Here is a 22,266-nt window from a genome sequence, read left to right on the forward strand (position 1 = left end):
GGGGGGGGAGGGGGAGGAGGAAAGGATTCTGCGCTGCCTGGGGTTGCTCCAAACGAGGCTGGCGACTTCCAGGGGTTCAATATTCGCCAATGTGGGTAGGGAATACACTACCCCGTACCGACGTAGGTAGTTAAACAACAGAAGTGTGTCCGAACGAAGCTGGTACCTTGAGGAACCTCGCCGTAGTGCATGCATCATGTATCAAGATCCCGGATGCCTGAAGATAGCCGTTGTGTCCAGAGCTCCAAGCACCACAAGTGCACCTGTTTCATTAATTCTCTCATCTGTGTCGATCGAGGTGGATATGTACTCCTCTTGGAACGGCCGGTTTGCAACTTCGCCTACCATGGGACCAACATCCTTCCCTGTCTCATTTGGACGGGGCTTTCGTCAGACACTACCTACGTATGTACGCGGTTGGGGGTCAAGATATTTTCCGTAGAGAAAGAATGAATGGCAAACTGGAAGTCTTCACAGTGTAAGCATGTGGATAAGGCCGTGTCGTTTGTGCAGTTGGCTGCCTAGCATCCAGAATCTTGTGCACGGTCTCATTGCGACCTCCAGTGCAGCTCAATGTCTTCGCCTTTTGCTCAGCCGTACGCTTTTCGATGCCGATCAGCTTCCCCAAAAGACTTCAACCGCCCGTAATGATAATGATGATACACTTGCCCAGGTAGACTACCACACTGCAGGTATTGTTCATCCCGTCAGTCTACCTGTTGCACCTAGCAAAGAGTAAGACCGCTTCCTCGGGTCAACTGATCGTCATCACAACAATATCCATGTCCAATTGGCTCCGTTCATGCTGGAACAGGCGCAAGCACCCTGAGACACGGCCGTACTCATCGAGCACCGAGATCGAACTCATCGCGAGCAAAGGGTCCCTTTGTAGAGTGGATTCAGTACTATGTATTTCCGTCGTTTTTCCTGATTACGCCACTGAAACGTCCTGTCCCGCCTTCACACTGCCCATCCTCGACGGCGGCGAATCGCTCAAGGTTGTTGGGCCAGCCAAATGTCATCTGCCACGCCTCCTCGAGAACGCGCTTTTCGATAGGATGAATGCACTGAGTCAATGTTCCCAACCATGGATAATCATCGCCTGAATCGGACATCATGACCTTCGTATCCTCTGATGGCTCCGGGGGTCGATGTGCCGGATTACGGAACGCACCCAACACACTTTCGACTTCTACCCCTAGGGCAAATCGTGTCTTGCGAACATGCAGGCCATCGTCCATGGTCGGCTCGGCGCAAAGAACGGCCGCATTTTGGTCATAGTCCAGGGAGGCCCACTTAGGTACCGAGATTTTGACATAACCACAGCTGTTGAGAACGATTTCTTGAATATGCCCGCGAAACGCTGGCTCAGGGATCGGCTCAGCTTCTGGGTCAATAAGTCCAGCGTCGTATTTGTGTGCAAAAAGTGTTTTCCCCGGCGTAATAGCATCAAGAACTCGAGCCCAAGAAGCGCCGGTGGGCAGAATCTCTTGAGTCCAGTCTTGTCGAGGATGAAGGCAGCGAAGATGACCCAATACATTCCAAGTCGGCCTCTCGATATCGGCATCATGATATACGGTCATGCTCACGGAGTCAAGGTTCAAGGAATGGAGGCTTGTGTCTCTGCTCTTCTTCATGAACTCCTGCAGCATCCACGGAGTGAACCAACAGTTTTGGAATTTGAGATGCCGTATGTGGTCGAATTTTATGAGAAATGGGCGACGTTTTCTGGTGTTGTCGTGCAGCCAATCTCCTGGCCAATCGACAATTGGTGCAGGCAAGACGTGCTTGTTGCGTGCGAACATACCCACAGCATGTTCTCCGCCTCCGACATAGCCAATGCTCAGGCTGTGCAGAGTCTCTATGTTGACAATGTACTTCCTCAAAAAATTGGTGAACCTCTGAGCCGCCGTGTCGGGCAAAATCAACATCCTCTCGGCATATCGACGGTCACCCAGGACATGCTCCTTTCGCCAGTCCGGGCTTATGAGGATCTCCAGCGTCTTCAGTCCAGGCAAGCTCTTCCAGAACTCCCCTTGTTCTATTGATGGTAGGAGCCCAGAGGACAATTTACTGATGCGGAGAGTGTGAATCGACGCGAAGTTCTGCTTGTTTGTGATGATGGCCGTCGTGTAAGCGGAGAGAAAAGCACGCTGTGCCCATACGGTTTCCATCAACCATTGAGCTTGCGGCTCGGTGAGCGCTCCGGGTAGGAGTGGAGATGCGACAAAATTGGCAGTCTTGTTTTGGATGGAAGAGCAGTGACCTCCATGCTCAGCAGCAAGATTGTGGCCACTGAAGATTAATGGCCACTGAGGTAATCTCTTCCCTCCGTTCCGCGCATGGGCTATCAAACGGCGCTGGCCGGCGACCTGATGCGCCTGCGAAAGATTAGGAAACTCGCCATTAGCGTCTACAAGAGCTTCCGCTCCTGGGACTGGGCCACCTCCCACGTGGCATTCCGGGTCGTAATCATATTGCTCGTCCTGATAGCGGAAGCTCTCAATGTCACGGATTTTGAGACCATTCAAAAAGCGAACCTCTTTGACAGCAGACTCTGGAGTTGGCTGTTTGGTCATAAGCGCCTTGAGTGTTTCGTTGATGGTGTTCTGTTGGGCCCATCTAAAGTATTCATTACGTGCAAAAGTGACCCAAACGTCTTCGGTTTTGAACGTCTTCCCGAAGACTTTGCTGCCCTTCGTAGTTCGTCGATTGAAAAGGGCCATGTCAGAGATGTCAGGGCCTTCGAGCCAGCCGTGACCGCTGTCAATACACAAGCCAAGCTCCGAGACTGTAGTCAGAGATTTGAATGCTTCTTTGAGCAATGGACGGTTATTGTCAACAAAGTCCTCGAGTGCCTGCAGTTCTGGAAAACGCGGATATTGTTCAGTTGGCCAGATGAATGTTCCAAACCATGCGTCGTGTTCTTTCTCAATGGTTTTCGCCTTAGCGTGCGACAGACCTTGCAGATCGTACTCGAAGGATATGCCAAATTTGTTGATATTGGCGCCGTACTTCCTGAACATTGAATCGTTGGGTGGGAGCCCGGATTTGATATCCCAATTGCTGCGGCTCGCGTCGAAAAAGTGTCTGTCGAAGTTCACCACAACGTTCCTGAACTGGATTGGAGCTATGATGTGTGCAAGAGATTTGTCGACTAGGCGGAGGTTTCTCACATCTTGCGTAGAAAGGAATCTTGAGATTTCCGTCCAGATATCGGCATCGAACTTTTGTATGGAGTTTGATTCTGCCTCAAGACCTTTGACAGCTTGACCCGAGCAGACCATAGTCAAGCTTGTGCTTGCTGGAGACATGCCAGGAATCATTGACGGTGGTTTCCAGAGGCGAGGATATTTCTTGTCAGGGGACAGTATAGGGACGTCCTCCGCACTTGAGTCACTGCCATCGACGGTTGGAATGGCAGGAGCAAGCGCTCTCATAGAGGGAACTTCTCTCCTCATAGCGATAGCCCCGTAGTACGGAATTCTATACACCCAGCTCGACTCCGGACTTCGGTTTTCTGAATCAGCCGAACTATTCCGGTTTGCTCGCATCGCCTGGTCGATAAACTCCTTTTTGTCGCTAAGAGGGATGACTTCGGGGATGAGAGTGGCGTAGTCGAAAGAAGTGACTGGCGGGGACTGGCTCTCCCAACCAGGATACGCAAAATCCGTGGTGGTGGGAGGATTTTGTGTTGATGCTTTACCGTTGGGCAAGCCATGCATGAGCTTGTCGAACGGCGCTTGAATAGTCTTGCTGCTAGTGGTCTCCTGTCCAGGTGTAGTGGCAGGCGAGCGTGCTTCGCCATTAAGGAAACTCTCAGGCAAGGAGAAATAACGAGCCTCTCGAACGTCCTGTTGTCGAAATTCGAGATAATAAGCCCCTGACATTGCAGACAGATCCGTGCTCATGGCGGCCGACCCGCCAGAGGGAAACAAATCTCTCGAATATCTTCTCTGACGCAATCTTGCGCGTAGGGGACTAATCAAATCCTCTTGAGCCGTGTTCCTAACAGCCATTCTCTTGTTCTTGGTGTGCGCTTCGAATGTGCTTGCCCTAGAGGGACCAGTACCACTGGGTAGTGAGGTGAGGTCATGTGCTTGGGAAGAGGAACCGCCCTCTTGGAAGGATGGTTGCTGAGATAGGTCTGGCAGAAACGGCGTCAGTAGTGGTGGTCGAGACAGCGGTGTCTTTTTACAGTCCCCTGCACCTTGACTCGCCTCCCGGTTGAGAGAGCCTCTGCGCGCCAGGCGCTGCGATCGCCGAGTTGCCAAGCCCACAGCAGACTGGCGGTCATTGACGCGGTCAGCGAGCGCTGGAGTAGTAGACGGTGGAAGGAGGCCGTGTGGAGACGTTGGAGTGTGGCTCTGATGGAGCACGCCAGATATTGCCGGTTCCAAAATCTCCTTCTCTTTCCCCTTACCCTTTCCCGAGGTGGCATTGCGTTCACGCTTCAATTTGTCGACCTCAGCTCGCAGGTATTCGATCAGAGCCGTGGGACCGAAATCGGTGGCGAAGGGAGGGGGAACGGGCCTGGCTTCGGTTTGAGCAGGGCTGTCTTTCTTAAATTTGGAGGCTTTGGCGAAGGAGGCAGCTCGACGCTCTAAACGAGTCAGCGCCGCGGGAGTATCATCTATATCCGCCAGGTCCAATATAATGCGCGGTTCCTCTTCTCCAGAATCATTCAGCCGTGGAGGATGTCGAAAGCTCATGGTTGCGGTTGGTCGAAGGCGAAGACCAGGAAATGCACATCGACGTTTATTGATCCATGTTCTTTTAAGAAAACTCTACAGATGAGAGCCAGGTAACATAGGGCGTTGAACCACTGACAAGGAAAGAACTGCGAGTCACCAAAGGCAGTAAGTGAAGTGATACAGAGTTGGGAATTGTGGTAGGACGAACTATGGACTTCTCAGTTCATAGGCAGGCTCTCGTATGAGTCCAAAGGCACGGGTGCGGTTGTTGACGGCAGCATGTGGACCAAGGGCCGGAACTAAGATTTTCCATTGCCAGTCTTGGCGCTTCTCAGCCTCGTATCAGTCGCCGCAATCTTCGAATGTCCGGTTTCGAACATTGGATGAACCCAGGACATGGGAGAAAGCATGCTCTGAGTATGAGACGACGCGGACCTACCGGCCGGACACTAGAAGTGCGAGGGGTCCAACTCTTAAAGCACTATGTGAAGGGGACGATGTCGATCTTGTCCTGCCCTCGTATAACGCCTCTCGAGCTAAACCCTCGCTCGTATTCAGCCTTCTCTTCCCATCTCCATCAAGCTAGGCTAGCCAATCATGCAGCTCCTTGCCCAGGATATGAAGCATTTGTGGCATTTCTAACTGAGATAGCAATCTGAGTTCTTGATACATACAGATCCTCCACTAGTCATACACAGAAGAGTATCGCATGATAACATCAGCACAATGCTCAAGCATGTTTCGGCGATAACGGGCTTTGCTCGTCTTCAACCCATTTCTCAACGCTACACTATAGACCTATAAATACACATATCCACCGCTTCTCAACTTTTTGCCGAAAGACAGGCAGGGGGAACCCAGAGACAGCCACCAAACCGGCTGATATACTGCTTAGATCTCAAACCTTCAAGTCTACGTGGTTGTAACTCATTCACAACCAATATCTGATCATGACACCAAAGAACCAGGCAGCAATCCTGCCATCTCCCAAAGCACCAGCCCTCACGATCTCTTCGGCCCCCTACTCACCTCCATCCTCCGGCGAAGTGGTGATCAGAGCCCACGCCGTGGCCATAAACCCTGCTGACTGTGGCATCCAACGACTCGGGATCCTCATCCCGGAAGAAGGCGGCTACCCCTGCGTCCTCGGATGCGATGTCGCTGGGGAGGTTGTTGAGCTTCCTCCTGGAGGAGAGACGGACGAACGGATTGCTCATCTCAAGGTCGGCGATCGTGTAATCGGTCAAACATCGCCATTAAGATCCAAAGACTCCAAAGACCTGGATCTTAGTGAGGATGACGACCTCGAACAATGGCGCGGCAAAAAGGTGTACGCCTACTCTTCCTTTCAAAAATACGTGGTTCTTCTTTTCCCGTTTGTGGCAAAGATACCCGACACCATGACCTACGAAGACGCAGTCGTGTTGCCGCTCGGTGTGAATACCGCCTCCAGCTGTCTGTTTCCAGAGGTGATGTTGGGATTGGACATGCCTCCAGCCAAGGGCGGAGCAGAGAAAAAGGGCAAGACGCTTATTGTTTGGGGTGCCTCTTCAAGCGTGGGCTCCTGCGGCGTCCAACTCGCCGTGCAAGCAGGCTACACCGTTGTCGGCATCTGTTCGCAGCGGAACCACCAGTTCGTCAAATCGCTGGGTGCAGAGGAGTGCTTTGACCAAAGCGATCCGAACATCGTCGAATCCGTGGTCTCCTACCTCAAGAGAGAAGGCCAGGAGATAGTCGGCGCGTACGACGCCATCTCCAAGCCTCCCACACTGCAGCCCCTCTGCGATATTCTTCATGGCTGTGGTAGCACTGGCCGGAATTTCATCGCCTCGGTCTTCCCAGGCGCCGATCAGTACGCCAAAAACGACGTGTCGATTGTGACAAATCTGTCGGCAGTGTCTTCTGATGATTTTACCACCAACCTCGCGACCAAGGTGTACCAGTGGCTCGAGACCGCGTTGGAAGACCACCGCATGCAATGCATGCCTGCGCCTGAGGTCATGGGAAAGGGGCTCGAGAGCGTCCAGGCTGCAATGGACAAACTAGCTTCGGGAACGGTGAGCGGGAGGAAATTAGTGGTCACTCTATGAGTGTGATTTGTCTTCTCGGTATGGTCCTGCGTAGTCAGTGCCAGGCTGATGACCGCCTTGCGAGTCCACATACTCAGGCCATCTAGGGCTTGAGCCGACTTCAGAAAGGAAGTGGAACAGGTCTGATGAAAAGGCCATACGACTGCAGCAAAAGTAGAAGTGCTTGGATATTACACAAAGGTCATCTTCACTTCCAAGAGTATTCTATCTACTCTTATTTACAGCAGTCTCCTTATTCTTATTACTGGATACTAGCTACCTTTGATATGGTGGTCACCTTATCGTTATTGAGCACCCTGTTTCAGACTGTGCTGCTTATTTCTGATGGCGGCCCGGGCTCTACTAGTTAGATAGTAGCAGTTTATCATGAAAAGATTCCCGGAGGCCAAGGGAACGCGGAGCGGAGGTACTGTTTCATATGATTTGTTCATTCGTATGCTGTCTTTCAAAGCTCAAGTAGAGCAAGAGCAACTCCAAAGTGGACGCTTAGCCACGGGGTATCTGTACGCACATCGAAACTTCCAGCCAACACCTGTATCATAAAGTTCAAGCCATTCCGGTAGCTTATGCCAGTAAAAGCCCATATGCTCATAATCATGCCAGTTCGCTCATGTTTGAGCTCAATCTCCCATTGTCCAATAGATGCACAAAACAAAATCGATTCTGGTGTCCTCGATCATCGTTTCCTAACGATCAATCATTCCTTTTTGACCTTTCACTTCAAGATTTTGAAGTTCTCTTTGTCCGGATGACACAATACTTCAGGTCTCGAACAGAAGCAAAGTCTGGCCGAAGCCGTTCTCATGATCTTGTCCGATAGCCTCAGGAATTCCGTCAACGTCCACCATATTCACTGAAGCCTTCGTTGTAAGGCCGTACAAGCTGAGATTGGATGAACATTGAATATCGACCATGTTCTCTTGACACGACTCTGTATCCAGGCATGTTTGAAGGTAATCGTCAAAGAAGCTGTAGAGACCTGCGCCGTACATGTAAATATCACTTGAATCCACGATCCGCAAGCCCCAAGACTTCTTGCACGAGTCAGTGGTACAGTCGGCAAAAGTCGGATCTGAGAACGCCGAGTTGGGTGGAAACCCTCCTTCTAGGGCGTTGGGCGTAGCCTGCATGTAGGGGGTCTCTGTCTGAATCGCGCCCATGAAGATATCCGCAGCATTGGAGAATTGGTAGTTGTAGAGCTGACTGTGCTCTGACGATGTTCCGTACAACCAGACAGGACCTTGGCTCTCTACAAGCAACCCACGGCCGTTGTAGATGTTGGTCTGGTTGTGCGTGGTAATGTCAAGCTCATGATCAGCTACCCAGAACCAGCAATTTTCCAAATAAGCAGATGCTTGTTGAGTGATATGCATCAACAAGAAGGCACCTGCACACTTGGGGTTGAATTCGAAGGAACCAGTGACGTTAGCCTGGCATGTATCCTGCTGGAGCTGAGTTCCTGCCGTGCCTCCAATCCGGAAATGGACATCCCACATGCCACAAGAGCCCTGAGACGACTCTGCCATGTTCCATTGCAGCATAATAGCACCAGGGGCGGGTCCGATGGTCTCGAACACAAGATCTGATATCTCCACGGAACCGACACTGCCCTGGGCTCCGACTTGGAAGACGGGCTTGGGATTGTTGATGTCTGCGAACGCCGTGCCTTGAGCCATGATCAGAGGCCAGATCTCGCCGGTGATCCGGGAGTTGGGAGGGATTGTAACGGTATCAGTAATGACATAGGCGCCGTGGTCGAAGTAAACGACTTGGTCTGCAGTGGCATTGTTGAGAATGTTCTGAATTGCGGCAGTGTCATCAGTTACGCCATCACCTTTGGCGCCAGCGGATTTGACGCTGATGAAGGACGAAACTGGAACATCCTGGTACTGTGGCTTGGAGCGTTCAAAAACTTTGTTGCCATTCATCAGAGACGCGGCCATACTTGGAGCAGTTAATGGTTGTTGAACGCGTGCTGATTGCAGTGACACCGGGGTCTCAGAGCACACAGCAGGAGTTTCTTCAGAGGACGGCGTAGGCTGGGATGCTGTAGCATTTGCCGAGACAGTCGAAGAAGCGCTGACATTGGATGGAGGAACGGGTAAAACAGTAAATGTTACCGGAGCACTGCCAGTGGGTGTCGCAGTGACATACACGGTTGTGGTTGTTAGCAGTATGCCACTGGGTGGCGGTATGGCTGAAATGGTAAGCGTAGTTGTAGTCGTCGAGTAGTATGAGATCGATGGAGGCTGGAGGGACAAGGGTCCACCTTGTGGCTCTCTCTTGACGTTGGTGACGTTCTGGGATTCAGCCGTGGATCCTGCAACAGGCGTATAGGTGTCGCCTTGCCGCCAGGCTCCCACAACCATGCCGCCAGCGAGAATGGGAGTAGTGCCGTCTGCACCAGCAATAGCAGTCTGGACACCTGTGAAGTCGACATTTTGCAAGGCCAAAGTACCTGCAGTAGGAGGCTGGCTGGTCTTGTTGTACGAGGTTTTTATGCCAATCGGAGTGCCCGTCATGACGCTGTCAAGGACAATCACAGAGCCCACAGTCTGGTTCACTCCATTGTCTAAGTTTGACATGTCGATTCCGATGTCACAATTGTTGATTGTCACCGACTTCAAAGTCCACAGCCAGTTCCAATTCATGAAGATTGCAGTGTTGCAGCCATTGAACGTCATATTCCGCGTGGTAAATTGTTGGTTGCCCAAGAAAGCACCGTAATTACCGCCGTTGAATACAAGATCTGACATGAAGCCTCCAGAGCCGTTGTCCATGAAAATCCCTTGCTGCTTGTTGGTGGGGCTTTTGGGACGCATGTTGAAGACAATGTTTTGGAGGCTGGTGGCTTGCGCTACCTGCCAGTGAATACCTGCTCCTAAGCTTTCCGGCATCTGGGAGATATCGACGACAAAGTTGCGGATCTGTCGATAGAAGTTGTTTTGATTTGTATACCACTGAGCACCATTGCCGCCAGGGATGTAAGGATCGGTGTCCATTACAGCCAAACCTTGAAAGCTCGGCAAGGCAAGGATAGTGGGGATATTGACAGCATCGCCAATGAATTGGGTATAGTAGAGCTGAATAATCGGAGATGAGACAGCGTAGGTACCAGGAGGGAAATAGACGATCGCAGGGACGGTGGTTGAGCTATCGCAGCCTTCGGCGCAACGAGACCCATCGGTAATGGCATTGTTGATGGCAGTGGTATCATCAGTCACGCCGTCACCAGCAGCACCATAGTCTTTGACATTGCGAAAGATCTTGTAGTCGGGGTTCGAGCCGTAAGCCACAGTGCCCTGACGCTGGATTTGAGAGAGCCAGTACGAGGACGCTGCTTGTCGAGGTTCGACTGGAGCCGGTCTCGGTATGGCGTTGGTGAGACAGGCACAAAGAAGGAGTAGGAAGGGGAACAACATGTTTGTCGTCAAGTTGATTTGGTCCTTTTGTTGTGAGAAAGATGAGAATGGATGGTTTCGAAGAGCAGTAGGAGAAGCTGAAGGTAATTCTTTATATTTCTTTGAGGCGACCAGCACCAGACAAACAAGATCGAGGCAGTGGTCAAAGGCAGCGATCACCAGTGTCGGTGCCTTCAAGTGGCGTCTCGACGGTGGTGACAAGCGTGTAGGAAGTTGTAAAAGTAGTCTTGTGAACTGCGCACAGGGCAAATGGTGACGAAACGAAGAGGAAGGCACGAGTTCAGTCGTGCAAATGACAACTTGGTCTCGAACAGTGATGAATGGAAGTCAGGGGACAATCGACAATAGACAATCGCAGCTGCATTCGCACAGACAGACAGACAGACAGACACTTGTTGTTGTTGTTTAGGGGGGTCCGGTAGCGATAGCGAGTGATGCCGTCAGGAAGGGCAATTGTCCCGAAGCCTTTCTCTCCCCCTTTCTCTGCTTGCTTTCTCTTCTTCAAATGAATGACAAAGGTGTCCTCGAGCACAAGAACCGACCTCAAAGGAACAAAGCAGAAGAATAAAGGAAACCCAGTGAGTGAAAGACCAAAGAAATGGTAAGTGACAACGAGTGCAGCCCCAGTTTGCTGGATGAGCGATAGACAGAGAAGGAGAGGCTGTGGTGTTGATGATATGCGCTGGCAAGCGTTTGTTCGCACGACTCGCAAAACCAACCCACACACCACACAACGCAGCAGGAGCACAGGAAGATGGGAGTCTCACAGAGAATCCCGGTCCTCGGTTTTCTTTTCAATCTCGTTCGACCTTTGCAGTCAATCTAGCAGCGTCGATCAGTTGTACGTACTCTTTACACGGCGTCAGCCAGCCGGCTGCTTTTGGTACGTTACTTGCCCTTTGTCCCAATCTCGCACCACGCCGTCCAGACCCATCCCCTTGTGGACTCCTGTTGTCCTTTTTATTTCCTTTCTGCATGCTGAACAAAGGGGTGGCAAGCAGGAACCTAGTGTCTCCGATCTTTCATTGCCGGCATTACCTCCTGGACCAGCTGTTCCGGTAAAGCTAGGTCACTTCGCGCCGCTCCGCTGAGAAGCAACCGCGTGGCAGGGGAGTCAAAAACAAGCAACACTGAGCCATCCCCGAGAACTGATTCGTTGGACATGCTAGCTTGGGAAGCTCCTTAATCCGCATACAGCTTCCTCTCCACTCGTCGGGTTATGAACTCGGAAAGGTGGCGAAGGGGAAGGGAAGCTGTCAAGAAAGGAGGAGGAAGATGACACGAAGGGCAATGTTCGAAATGGCGTAAAATTGGCAGATTGTATATCATCCGATTGGCGCAATGGGCGCCAGGGGTATGAAACACTTCGAAACAGGCTTCGTTTGACAAGGGACCAACTCGGCTGACGGGAGTGGCGCTGTCGAGGCTGGGTGGGCTTGACCTTGTGGCTGGATATTACTCCGATCATGCCGCAGATCCTGGATCCAACGAAAGAGAGAGGGAGAAAAATTACTGCTCGGCCCAAGTACCAGTTACCCACCAGGTACGGGCAGCGATAAAACCAGGCCAAGGGCCAAGTTGTTCATTCGACTAACTAGAGCAGTGACAAGTCATATCCTTCATCAACATTTACAGCGAGTGTCACTCCAGCTCATCCTCCACTTGACCGGTTTGTTTCCAGCTCGTTTTCAATCACCTGAGCCAATCGAACGACGCCTTCCTCGAGCACATCCAAGTCTTCCCAGGAATAACACAGGCGGAGATCCTGCTCAAAACGCGCCTCCTTGTTTTGTTCGTCTCCGTCCACCTTGAACATAGGTCCGGCAATTACAGTCAAATTCGCTTCTTTCAACGCCCGTTTGTAGATGCGTGTCGCGTCCAAGGAGCCTGGCAAGGTCAACCAGATGAAGTAGCCTCCGGCAACATCCTTGTCCGCCTGAGGCATGGTCAGTCCCAATGGCAACAGGTGCTGCTCTACCGCTCGCATCAGCAGATGATATCGTTGCGCATACGCTGGCTGCAATTCCTGCAGAATGTGGGTTTGCAAAACCCCGGTGGCCATCATCTGGTAAATGAAGGAGGCGACCAGATGAGAAGGGGCGCCTCCAGAGCGACTTGAACCCGTTTGTGACAGTCCATAGACCAATGCCGGCGTCCCTTCGGCCCAACCTGTTCGACAACCCGGAGCCACAATCTTGCTGAAACTCCCATTACTCACGGCGTGCCCATATTCATCCACTACTCCGCCATCGAGTTGTCTATCAATGTCGACTATTCGTGGCAGGACAGCAGTGTCCATCCTGCGCGAGCCGGCCTTGGGATCGGAGGGCCACTGGAGCATGTCATAGACGTCATCGGTCACAATGAGAGCGTCGTATTGTCGAGCCAGGCGGACCAGGTCTTGCCGATGGCCCAGACTCATGATTCGACCGGAAGGGTTGGAAAAAGTCGGGACTGCATAAATAATGTGTTTGTATATCTTCCTCCATGGCTTAGGTGACTTGACCCGGGGTGATGTGTTGTTTTCAGCCATCGCCCGTTTCTCGCTTTCTCGGAGCCTTCGCTCGAGGTACGAGAGGTCGATACCTTCTGCATCCTCGGGCACAGCTCTCAGCTTATTGTCGAACCCAGAGTCGTTAAAAATCCTGCAAGCCAAATAATATGTCGGAGCCACCATCCAGACATTGCGAGTATAGATCGGGTCAGTAAAAGTCTGCAAAATACAGGCGAGATTCTGGCTGGCACCGCCACTGATACATATTCTCTCGCTTGAGACTGTCTCGCTAGGCCGGTAGAAATCATTGAGCCATTTGGCAATTTCCTCTCTCAGTGGTTGATAGCCTTCATCTGGACCATAAAACAAGACGTCCGAGTTGGAGGGATTGGATAGTATTTTTGCGGACGCCTGGTCCAGCTGATGGGGCGGCAGCAGACTCGGATGTGGCCAGCCTTTGAGGAGATCAATCTGCCTGTTCCTCGATACCTTTGGAGAATCCACGCGGGAGCTTGCTCTAAGTGTCATGCTGGGCGCTATTGACAAGGGAGGGGCCCAAAAGATGGGGGTTAGCGACGACGGCAGCTGTCGAAGACACCTCCACATGTGTTTCTGACACGCGCGTGGCTATATCCGCAGTTATACGCATCAAGAGGCGTACTCGGTACACATACTCTCCTGCACATGGTCAGCAGGAAGCGATCAGAATTTTCCCTCGCTGCTTGAGGCTGGCGATCCAGTCATCGAGTTCCTTTCGACCAAGGGTCTTTTTTCCTTTTTTTCCCTTTTCTCCGTATTCTTCTTGCCTCCATTGGAGTCTCGCTAGGGTGGCAGTTAGCGGCGTGTTAAGCATCGCCTGCAGTGGATGGTCCCTTGATCTAGGCGACAACAGGCAAAGGCTGCTGCTGGAAACTGGGGATGTCGACGTCAACGGCAGAGGCTGAAAAGTGCTGGTGACGCAGGCACCAAAGTGTCTCGCTTCGTACACTGTAGATGCGGTGCCATGGTAGACGTCTCTTGAATTCTAACACTTGAGGAGGGAGTATGCTGTGCGACACCCAGGCGTCTCCAAGAGAGAGCGCGGGTCTCACCCTTGTCCTCCCTGACACTCGTTCTCCATCCCATCAGCTCATCATGCTCACTGCTGGCATCACTACCCACCTCATGACACAGGATTATTATTTGCCTCACCCATCCACCGCCTCTCCACCATAGCACGCACACACGCGGCTCACCCCAGTCAACTGTCATCCCCCCTGCAAAACGCTTTTCCGGGGCGTTAGGAAATGCATGACCCATCCGGTTTACTCTCTTTAACCCTTTCGCCCTCCTCGATCCTCGAGTCTCCTTCCTGGCATCCACTTCCCTCTTGAATATGGTGACACGCCAGCACACCGAGCCGTATTTAGCAACCTCAGAAAGCTAAGACATGCGTCACGGGCGCAAGTGAATTGCGGCTATGACGACCACTCGCTAAAAGAACTGCGTAAACTCACACTCATTCATTGTACTGGGGGAAGAAAAAGGCGACATAGCCGATTCTTTTGAGGAATTCGTCTGTGCGCTTAGAGCTGCCATACGATTACCATGGCGAAGCGACTATCATCCTTATTTACCCTCTCGCGCGAGTCCGCCGACAAGATAAACAGCGATTCACCTCCCGCGATGGAAACTGCGACAGCGTCTTCTCCTCGTATTCTACCTCAATCTGCCGGCCACACCAAATCCCACAAACTACACAAACATCGCATAACGTCCTCCTCCGAGATCGATCTCAATGATGGCTTGCCTCCTCTTGCTCCCCCTCCTCTCCTATCCGACTCTGGAGCAGTGCGGCCCCCCAGCAGTCATCAAAGCGCACCCGACAGCGCATCTGGGAGCAGGAATAGCAGTCCCCATAGTCTGGTACGGAGCAGGGAAGCAAGCAGGAGTCGGCCTCAGACACCCAGTTTGTTAATACCACCCGGTACGACCGGCTCCCCGGGTCACGCTGCAACGCCTCCGTCGGCAAAGGTTGCGAAGAAAAAGAGTTGGCTTCATGGAAAATCAGACAAACATAAATTTGATGACGGCCAAGGGGCACCCAGGGCGTGGATCGCCGGATTGCGGGAGCATGTGGCCTACGACTTAACACCGCTGTTGAAGGGCGAGAGAGTCCCCGATCTCTGGAGTGATTATGGTGATACAGTCATTTATCTTTATCCCCCATCCTCTGGGAAAGGCCCTTGTTTTCGTATCGACTCCGCTCTGTTGGTCGACTCAAGGTCCCTCGTCAACCTTCGCATGCAGTCTCCGACCTCACCAGTCGACCGGAATAGCGACATTCCCCAAATGCAGGCCGCCTTCTCAGAAATGTCAATGAGCCCAAGACAGGAACGTCCGCCGTCTCAGGAGAGTTCGATTTACCGCCCCACAAACTTCTCGGTGCCCCATGTGACTTCAATCAGCCAGGAGAAGCATGTCTATCTGCCCCTAGGTTTCGAAGGGGACGTATCTCAGCCCGGGTCAGAGTTGCACGGAGATGATCTCGAACTTGTAGTCCTGTACCGCAATTTCTTTGCCTTCCTCGCTGGCGGGGCGTTGATCGCAACGCCTAGACAGACGACTTTGTTCTCAATTTTCATGGGAGTAAGCAGCATACTCAAGAGATTTTCCTTTTCTAATGCAGACGGATCCACATGGGGCGATGTGCCCTACAACAGTTTTTCGCGATACTGCGACGAGCTCCGACTGGCTGATGTGAGGTCTAGTCGTGAAAAGACCATCGAGGCCATCGTTCTCGGGGAACATCTCAAATCATGGCCATTGTACAATGAAGGATTCTGCCACGCCGTTGGGCGTCTCGCCGATATCAAGTCCATCAAAAGTCCCAAGTACGAGAAGATGTCACCCATTACGATCAACCGCCTAGAGCGAGCCCAGATTGACATGGAGCAAAGGCTGCTGACGGTCAAGGGCAAGCTCGAAGACTTCGATTTCCCCTCCATGTTTGCCGGAATTGCCAACTCGCAGACATCGACCGAAGCGAAGCTTATTCGGTTCAAGGAATGGAAAGCCGCTTTCCTGGACTTCAGACGGTTCATTATAGCTTATCTGCGTCGGCGATATGGTGCTTGGCCTCCCAAGGCATCTTCCAAAAAGAACAACTTCGAAGAAAGTGGATTAAATAGGATATTGCTGCAGGAGCTGTACAAGGACTTGACAGATCTATACGATATCCTGGTGGATCGTTCGGCGATCACGACACGAACTGTCGACATGGCACCAATGGCCGATGATGCCGAGACCGATGACCAGAACGAAACAATACAACACGCGATTCGAAGGGTTGAGAGTGAATACGACCGAGCGACACCTCCAGTCATTCCTCCCATACCGTTCGATACGCCGTTAATTCCACAATTTTCGAACAGCTTCAACCGTCGCCATGTGGTCATATCCGACAAATCGGCAGCGCAAAGTAAGAAGCTCAAAGAGAATGAGATCAACGAAGTGCTGCTGGGAGCTTATAATCGCGAGTCAATCGTCGCGAGCACCTTTATTCAAGACTTCTTCAATTACGAACGCCAACTTGGTCGAGGGAAAACCCTTGATCAGGTCGTAGATGCTCGATGTGGGCAATGGCTCTTCATGTACGCCGTCCTTCAGGCTCTCCCGATGACCGTGGTGGACGCCAGAGACCTCAAGCATACAGAAGGCGTCGAGTATTTTCTGTGCGTTGCGCCACGGGGAGGACGACCCTGGATGAAAGAAGACCAGTCTACGTCTCGAGCATGGTACAACGTAGCCAGTGGCGGTGGCTACGTGAGTCTTCCAGCAGACCTGATCGATCACAGCGTGGAAGGAATTTATCGACGGAGTCACTGCTGGACAGCTGCTACAAGATGGCTGGAAGAATCACCCCCGGAAGGGACGAATGGAACATCTCAGCATGTGGATGACCATGGACTCCAACCGCGGCGGGCCAGTGCATATTCACCGTATGCGAGTCCAGCTCAATCACCTTATGTCAGTCCAATACACTCACCACTCCTGCGGCCGACATCTCCTTCTGGGTCCGGCCAATTTCGCAACGTCAGTCGAGATCGAAGTTCTGTCAATTTGGGCTTGGAGGCCATGGATGCGCCACCTTCATATCGCGGCAGCTCTCGACCTCCTTCGACACTTAATCCGAATATCACCTTTGACGCGATTTTAGCGACTACGGACGAGCCGGAAAAAGGAAAGGGAAAGGGGAAGAAGTCAAAGAAGTGAGAGATATTCACGCTGATCACGATTCTGCAAAGTGGGCTTTGGCCCGGAATGCGCATCTAGCTTGGGGAAAATTCAAGACGGTCTTGGTTATGAAAAGGAGTCAACGGGAAGCCAATAATGACGTTTTGTGCTTGCGAGCAGTTTTGGATGATTTACTTGGGGGCCTTTCTGTACTTCTTGCTGGACGGAGCATGTATTAATTAATACTTCATACGACCACTTCATGACCAATCAGAAGTCCATCATTTCCGTGACGTCAACCAACACTGTATTGCGGAGGGGGTGTCAAGGGTGTGTATATGAATGCTTCATGGGTGCGTCTTTGATTTGGATCACGGAAACCATCTTAACCACATGAAAAGGCACGAAGCTGTCGTCGGTGGAAAATCTGACTTGGTACCGGCCCAAACGTACCGCATCCTCCAGCTCAATTGCATCTCTAGTCTGAGACACAATGAATCCAGGCGAGGATGGCTCGGCCCAGAAGCCCGTCAACAGAGAGCCCGATACGAGCAGACTTGTACAGAGGTAGGGACCACTAGTCAGACGACCAGAACAATGTCCCGTTCGGCGTGAGAAGGAATGAATGTGGATGGAGCTGACTTATTGAGCAGCTTCCTCACTCCCTCGCAATCCAATCCTCAACCCGAACACACATCGAAATCGCAATCACAGTCTCAAGGTAAACCACAGCTGGTTGCATACGACCGCAATCACGGGCCCATACAACACCTCGACGGTTCAAGTCATCGCCTCTCGATAAAATCAGACCCTGTGCTCTCGTCATCCTCATCTCCAAACTCGAACACCAACATTCTTCCCCAACCACTCAACGCTGTCCTCTCGCTCTCTGAGCTGTCCGACAACTTTGAGCAGGTCAGCATCACCTGCGCGCTACAATGTGCGGGGAACAGACGCCATGAAATGCGTGAGCGTCTGGGCGAGGTCAGTGGTCTGGATTGGGGAGATGGAGCGGTAATGAATGCTGAGTGGAGGGGAGTGAGGGTAAGGGATGTGTTGGTCCACGCTGGTCTGAAAGCTTTGGCAACGCGTAAGCCGCATGACGACGGTGGTGGCGGTGGTGGTGGCGGCGAAGAACTTGGATCTCGGTACGAGGGATTGCACGTCCAGTTCGCGTGCACCACGCAACCCACCCAGGAGGACGACTACTACGGCTCCTCAGTCCCGCTGTCTATAGCACTGGACCCGGACCGGGAATGTCTGCTGGCAACACACATGAATGGCGAAGTGCTGCCCGCCCGCCACGGCTTTCCCCTGAGGGCGATTGTCCCAGGCGTCATCGGCGCGCGGAGCGTCAAGTGGCTCGACTCCCTCGTTGTCGCGGGAGAGGAGAGCACCAACCACTACCAGCGACGGGACTACAAGATCCTGCCTCCCGAAGTGGACAGTGCGGAGGAAGCGAAGCAGGGAGGAGACGAGTTGTGGGATTCTGTCGAGGCCATGATGGACAACCCGATCAATTCCGTCGTGGCGGTTCCCGGCAAGGATGATGAAGAGGTGCAGAGGGATGAAAACGGTCGCGTGCATGTCAGGGGGTATGCGATCCCCAAGGGCAAAGATGGGCCCGTGGTCAAGGTCGAGGTCAGTCTCGACAGGGGGCACACGTGGCACGAAGCGAGCATTTTGGACCAGGGCGACGAATTCAACACGCACCCGAGAAACATGGGCCGCAGTACGAGCACCTCCGAGAGGGGACAGTTCGCATGGGTCCTGTGGGATGTGCACGTCCCCTGTGCGCCGGGCGAGGACATTAGCATCTGGAGCAAAGCGACGGATCGAGGCGGGAATACCATGTCGGTAGAGCAGGCGGAGGGGAGTTGGAATCTTCGAGGCGTGGGATTCAATGCCGTAGAGGGACGCAGAGGCATCAAAGTTGTATAAATACGACTGGACATTAGGAGAGCAAGAAAGATGTATTCCTGTCTCTGTGGATAGACTGCCCAGGTGTTTTCTTCCCTCGACCTCTAGCTTTGCGGCTTCACCCAGTCTCTGATGAGATTGCACCAAGAATCGCCAGGCCCGTATCTATATTCTATTCACAGCCCCGCAGTCACAGCCTTGTAGACTCTACGCCTCCATCTCCATCTGGATACATTTCCATGGCAGTCCAAGTCCCAGCATGACCATTTCGACCATAGTGGCATCGCATTGTAATCGCGGGGCTCGCCAATGGCTCAGCTCAAAAGCGAGAAATGCTCGTCATGGTCGAGGCAATCCTATTAACTGGAGGCCCACCAAGTTCCGGGTCAGACACCTGGATGTTTTCAGCATCATCTGATCCTGTTTAACATCTACGTAGGTCTTACCTCGAGTTATCTTGTGGTAGCCAGGTCCTTATTCCAGATACTCTAGGATATAGACGTAGGATTTGTCGGCCTTGCGACTGACCCAGACCCCCTCCGGCGGCTGATCGCCTTGGTCCTTGACCGGGACTTCCCATACGCGCCCCAACAGCATCCGCGAGGCACTCTCCGCATCGGGATCGTCCCAGATCGACCATCCGAATTCCCTGTCGTAAATCATCCTCACTGCCGAGTCTGATCGCACGTAGACGCTCTCTTTGGCGGTCCCGCCCTCAAGGTGGAATTCGTATGCTAGGCCGTCGAGGGGGCGTCTAAATCGGAATTTGGGGCGCTTATCCATGTGAAGATTCCGATACGGTCGTGTTGTTCTTAACAGAGTGATAGTGTGTCTTTTGTTTGTGGTGCGAAACATGTTGACAGCTAGTTGCGGCGTCTACTGGGAAAGGACCTCGAGATCAATACGAATACGAGTGACTCAGGCAAAAAGAGCGCTGTAACCCACCGTATCCTTGGGGGCCCGCGTTCGGGGTGCTGGGTCAAAAGGGGCTTCACTAACAGGGGTGACAATCAATCATTGGTATACGGTCCCTACCTAGGGAGGTGCCTAGGTAGGTTCCTAGGTAGGGATTCAGGGGTTGGAGCCCCGGGGATGCCCCCAAAAGCGGCGGCACATTCCCTGCCACTTTCGGCATTGCTCCCTTGCACAATCCAACTTCCCCTTCGTCTCATTTTCATCCCGCCATTCATACTAACCAGGTCTGTTACTTTTCAATTGCAGTACCTACAAGCCGAGGCAAGATCCTAATCTAGGGCACAGAGTGCTGGCCCTCTGATGGGGCATGTTTCCTGCTTGACCGCTGGGACAAAACCCAACAATAGCGTGCCCAACTTTGACCATGGCTTTGCCAAAATCACGCCCGCGACAAGGCCAGCTCGGGAGCCGCAAGTCTCATGACGGATGCATCACCTGCAAGATCAGAAAGCTAAAGTGCGATGAGCAGCGTCCCGCCTGTAAAAGGTGCCTGACGACAGGGAGAAAATGTGATGGCTACGTTCACGCTGGGGAGAAGGGATCCTGGATTGCTTGGTCACCAAGCGCGAACCACGCAGTGATGCAAGTAAAATCCCCCCCAACGTACGCGAGCGTTGAGCAGATCGAGGTCCAATCATTTGAGTTCTTTGTGCTGCGAGTCGTGCCTGATTGTTCACGGACAGTGGATGAACACTTTTGGCGTCGCCTCCTCCCTCAGCTCAGTCACTCGGACCCCGTGATTTGGGACGCTGTCATTGCTCTGTCGTCTCTGATCCAACACTTTCAGTCCTCCGGCCAGTCTACAGTGGCAGAAATCAAGACAGCCCCTGTTGTGAAGGGAGATCATCGAAGGGCTTTGGCATGGTACGGCAAATCGATTGCTCGGCTACGGGCTGGGCTGAAACAAGGAGCCACTCGGCCAACCACTGCTGTAATATCTTGCATCTTATACATTTGTATAGAGTGCCTGCAAGACCATCCTTCCGAGGCAATAGCGCTCTATCAACGGGCTGTCGCCATGATGGAAGCAACAGCAGAACCCGAGCATCAGACTTGCCGGACAACGCAATCCGAGAGCTCTGTCGCAAGCACCGTCCGAGCTTTGTTACAAAACATGTCTGCATCGCAAAGACTCCCTCTCAGCCGGGGAATGGTTTTCAATAATCCGCCTTTGGAGACACTATCGGCCGCCAGGGATAGTCTCTTTGTCCTCCTGTTTGCCGCGCACGATTTCCTCGTGGATACGAGAGAGATCAGAACCGACAAACCCAAAGACTGGACACCACCGTCGGATCTGATTGCCCGACAGCAGCAAATTCGAATGGACTTTCTGAAGTGGCACTCGGCTTTTGAAGACATGACCAAGTGTCCCGAGAGAGCATCCATTGAGGATGAAGTCGAGCGCTACTCCCTCCTGCATGTGGTGTACGGCTATTATTTCATCCTGGTGTGCACCGGTTTGAGCATGTATGAGACGGACTTCGACGAATTTTTCCCCATGTTTCAGAACATGGTCGACCACGCCAGCCGAATCATTGCCCCCAAAAGCGAAGAGCTGCGGCCCGTCTTCATGTTCGAGACGCGAGTCATTCCTTCGCTGTTTGGTGTTGCAGTCAAGTGTCGGCACCCAGTCATCCGTCGGCAGGCGATCTCCCTACTCCGAAATGGCACTCAGGTGGAAAACACTTGGAGAGCCGACACGATGGCTGATATCGCCGAGTGGTCGGTAGGCATTGAGGAATCAGGCAGTGTTCACGGGGTTTTCTGTCCACAGCCTCCTTCCCAGATGGATCTGCCACCCGAAAACCATCGCCTGCACTGGAGTCAGATGGTCGAACTGCGAGACTCTGACGGACGAGCCACCAAGTTTCACCAAGTTCGAAAGTGGGAGCAAGATGACAATCAGGTGTGGTCATTGGTTGACCATATGGTGAAGCTTTGAATACAAGGTGTACTCGGTCCTGTACCGTCCAGCCAGACTTGCCTCTTGCTATCCTCCGCAGCGCGGACTGCTTGCGTTGAGGCTGTCGAAAGGGGAGTTTCAGATTTCTCGATTATCCGTCTCTGACGAGTGAGGGAGCATGTTCCGGTGGAAGGGAGAGAATGCGACGCAGCCGATGGCTGTCCTACTGGGGGGACGGGAATATGAGAACGAATTCTCTACAATGGGATCCAACGTGGAACTGGGTCCGCCACCCAGAATGCAAAACTGCAGGGTATGGTATTCTCACTCCCCCAGCCCCCAAAAGACGCCGACAAAATCCCCCGCGTCCCACTCAAGCATCATGCACAAGCCCACGATCCGAGCTTCGAGTCCCTTGGTCCTGCCGACCGTTAGAACCAAAACAGCGTCGACGCGAAGTGGACGCCCTGGCCCGTGGTCCCGAACTTGTCCACAACCCGAGCTCACCAATCATTCTTCTTGGCGGGCTGAGAAAAGCTTCTCCGACTGAACG

The 22,266-nt window shown here is 52.6% G+C and overlaps 8 protein-coding genes across 8 annotated transcripts; 4 read left to right on the forward strand and 4 right to left on the reverse strand.

Moving 5' to 3' along the window:
* Positions 1–905: 905 nt before the first annotated feature.
* Positions 906–4,712, reverse strand: Z520_11525 (uncharacterized protein; the record flags this gene model as incomplete). Its single annotated transcript, XM_016782013.1, has 1 exon — positions 906–4,712. One exon carries the CDS (start codon positions 4,710–4,712, stop codon positions 906–908), a length of 3,807 nt encoding a protein of 1,268 aa, XP_016626796.1.
* A 932-nt stretch (positions 4,713–5,644) lies between these two features.
* Positions 5,645–6,784, forward strand: Z520_11526 (uncharacterized protein; the record flags this gene model as incomplete). The annotated part of the gene is made up of 1 exon (XM_016782014.1): positions 5,645–6,784. One exon carries the CDS (start codon positions 5,645–5,647, stop codon positions 6,782–6,784), a length of 1,140 nt encoding a protein of 379 aa, XP_016626797.1.
* Positions 6,785–7,545: 761 nt separating this feature from the next.
* On the reverse strand, positions 7,546–10,206 carry Z520_11527 (uncharacterized protein; the record flags this gene model as incomplete). Its single annotated transcript, XM_016782015.1, has 1 exon — positions 7,546–10,206. One exon carries the CDS (start codon positions 10,204–10,206, stop codon positions 7,546–7,548), a length of 2,661 nt encoding a protein of 886 aa, XP_016626798.1.
* A 1,651-nt stretch (positions 10,207–11,857) lies between these two features.
* On the reverse strand, positions 11,858–13,228 carry Z520_11528 (uncharacterized protein; the record flags this gene model as incomplete). The annotated part of the gene is made up of 1 exon (XM_016782016.1): positions 11,858–13,228. The coding sequence occupies one exon, from the start codon at positions 13,226–13,228 to the stop codon at positions 11,858–11,860; it is 1,371 nt and encodes a 456-aa protein (XP_016626799.1).
* Positions 13,229–14,287: 1,059 nt separating this feature from the next.
* Positions 14,288–16,954, forward strand: Z520_11529 (uncharacterized protein; the record flags this gene model as incomplete). The annotated part of the gene is made up of 1 exon (XM_016782017.1): positions 14,288–16,954. The coding sequence occupies one exon, from the start codon at positions 14,288–14,290 to the stop codon at positions 16,952–16,954; it is 2,667 nt and encodes an 888-aa protein (XP_016626800.1).
* Positions 16,955–17,408: 454 nt separating this feature from the next.
* On the forward strand, positions 17,409–18,856 carry Z520_11530 (uncharacterized protein; the record flags this gene model as incomplete). The annotated part of the gene is made up of 2 exons (XM_016782018.1): positions 17,409–17,482; positions 17,569–18,856. 2 exons carry the CDS (start codon positions 17,409–17,411, stop codon positions 18,854–18,856), a joined length of 1,362 nt encoding a protein of 453 aa, XP_016626801.1.
* Positions 18,857–19,309: 453 nt separating this feature from the next.
* On the reverse strand, positions 19,310–19,690 carry Z520_11531 (uncharacterized protein; the record flags this gene model as incomplete). The annotated part of the gene is made up of 1 exon (XM_016782019.1): positions 19,310–19,690. One exon carries the CDS (start codon positions 19,688–19,690, stop codon positions 19,310–19,312), a length of 381 nt encoding a protein of 126 aa, XP_016626802.1.
* Positions 19,691–20,174: 484 nt separating this feature from the next.
* Z520_11532 (uncharacterized protein) lies at positions 20,175–21,885 on the forward strand (the record flags this gene model as incomplete). The annotated part of the gene is made up of 2 exons (XM_016782020.1): positions 20,175–21,740; positions 21,814–21,885. The coding sequence occupies 2 exons, from the start codon at positions 20,175–20,177 to the stop codon at positions 21,883–21,885; spliced, it is 1,638 nt and encodes a 545-aa protein (XP_016626803.1).
* Positions 21,886–22,266: the final 381 nt, after the last annotated feature.

This window comes from Fonsecaea multimorphosa (assembly GCF_000836435.1).
Source record: "Fonsecaea multimorphosa CBS 102226 unplaced genomic scaffold supercont1.40, whole genome shotgun sequence".
Classification (NCBI taxonomy): Eukaryota; Fungi; Ascomycota; class Eurotiomycetes; order Chaetothyriales; family Herpotrichiellaceae; genus Fonsecaea; species Fonsecaea multimorphosa.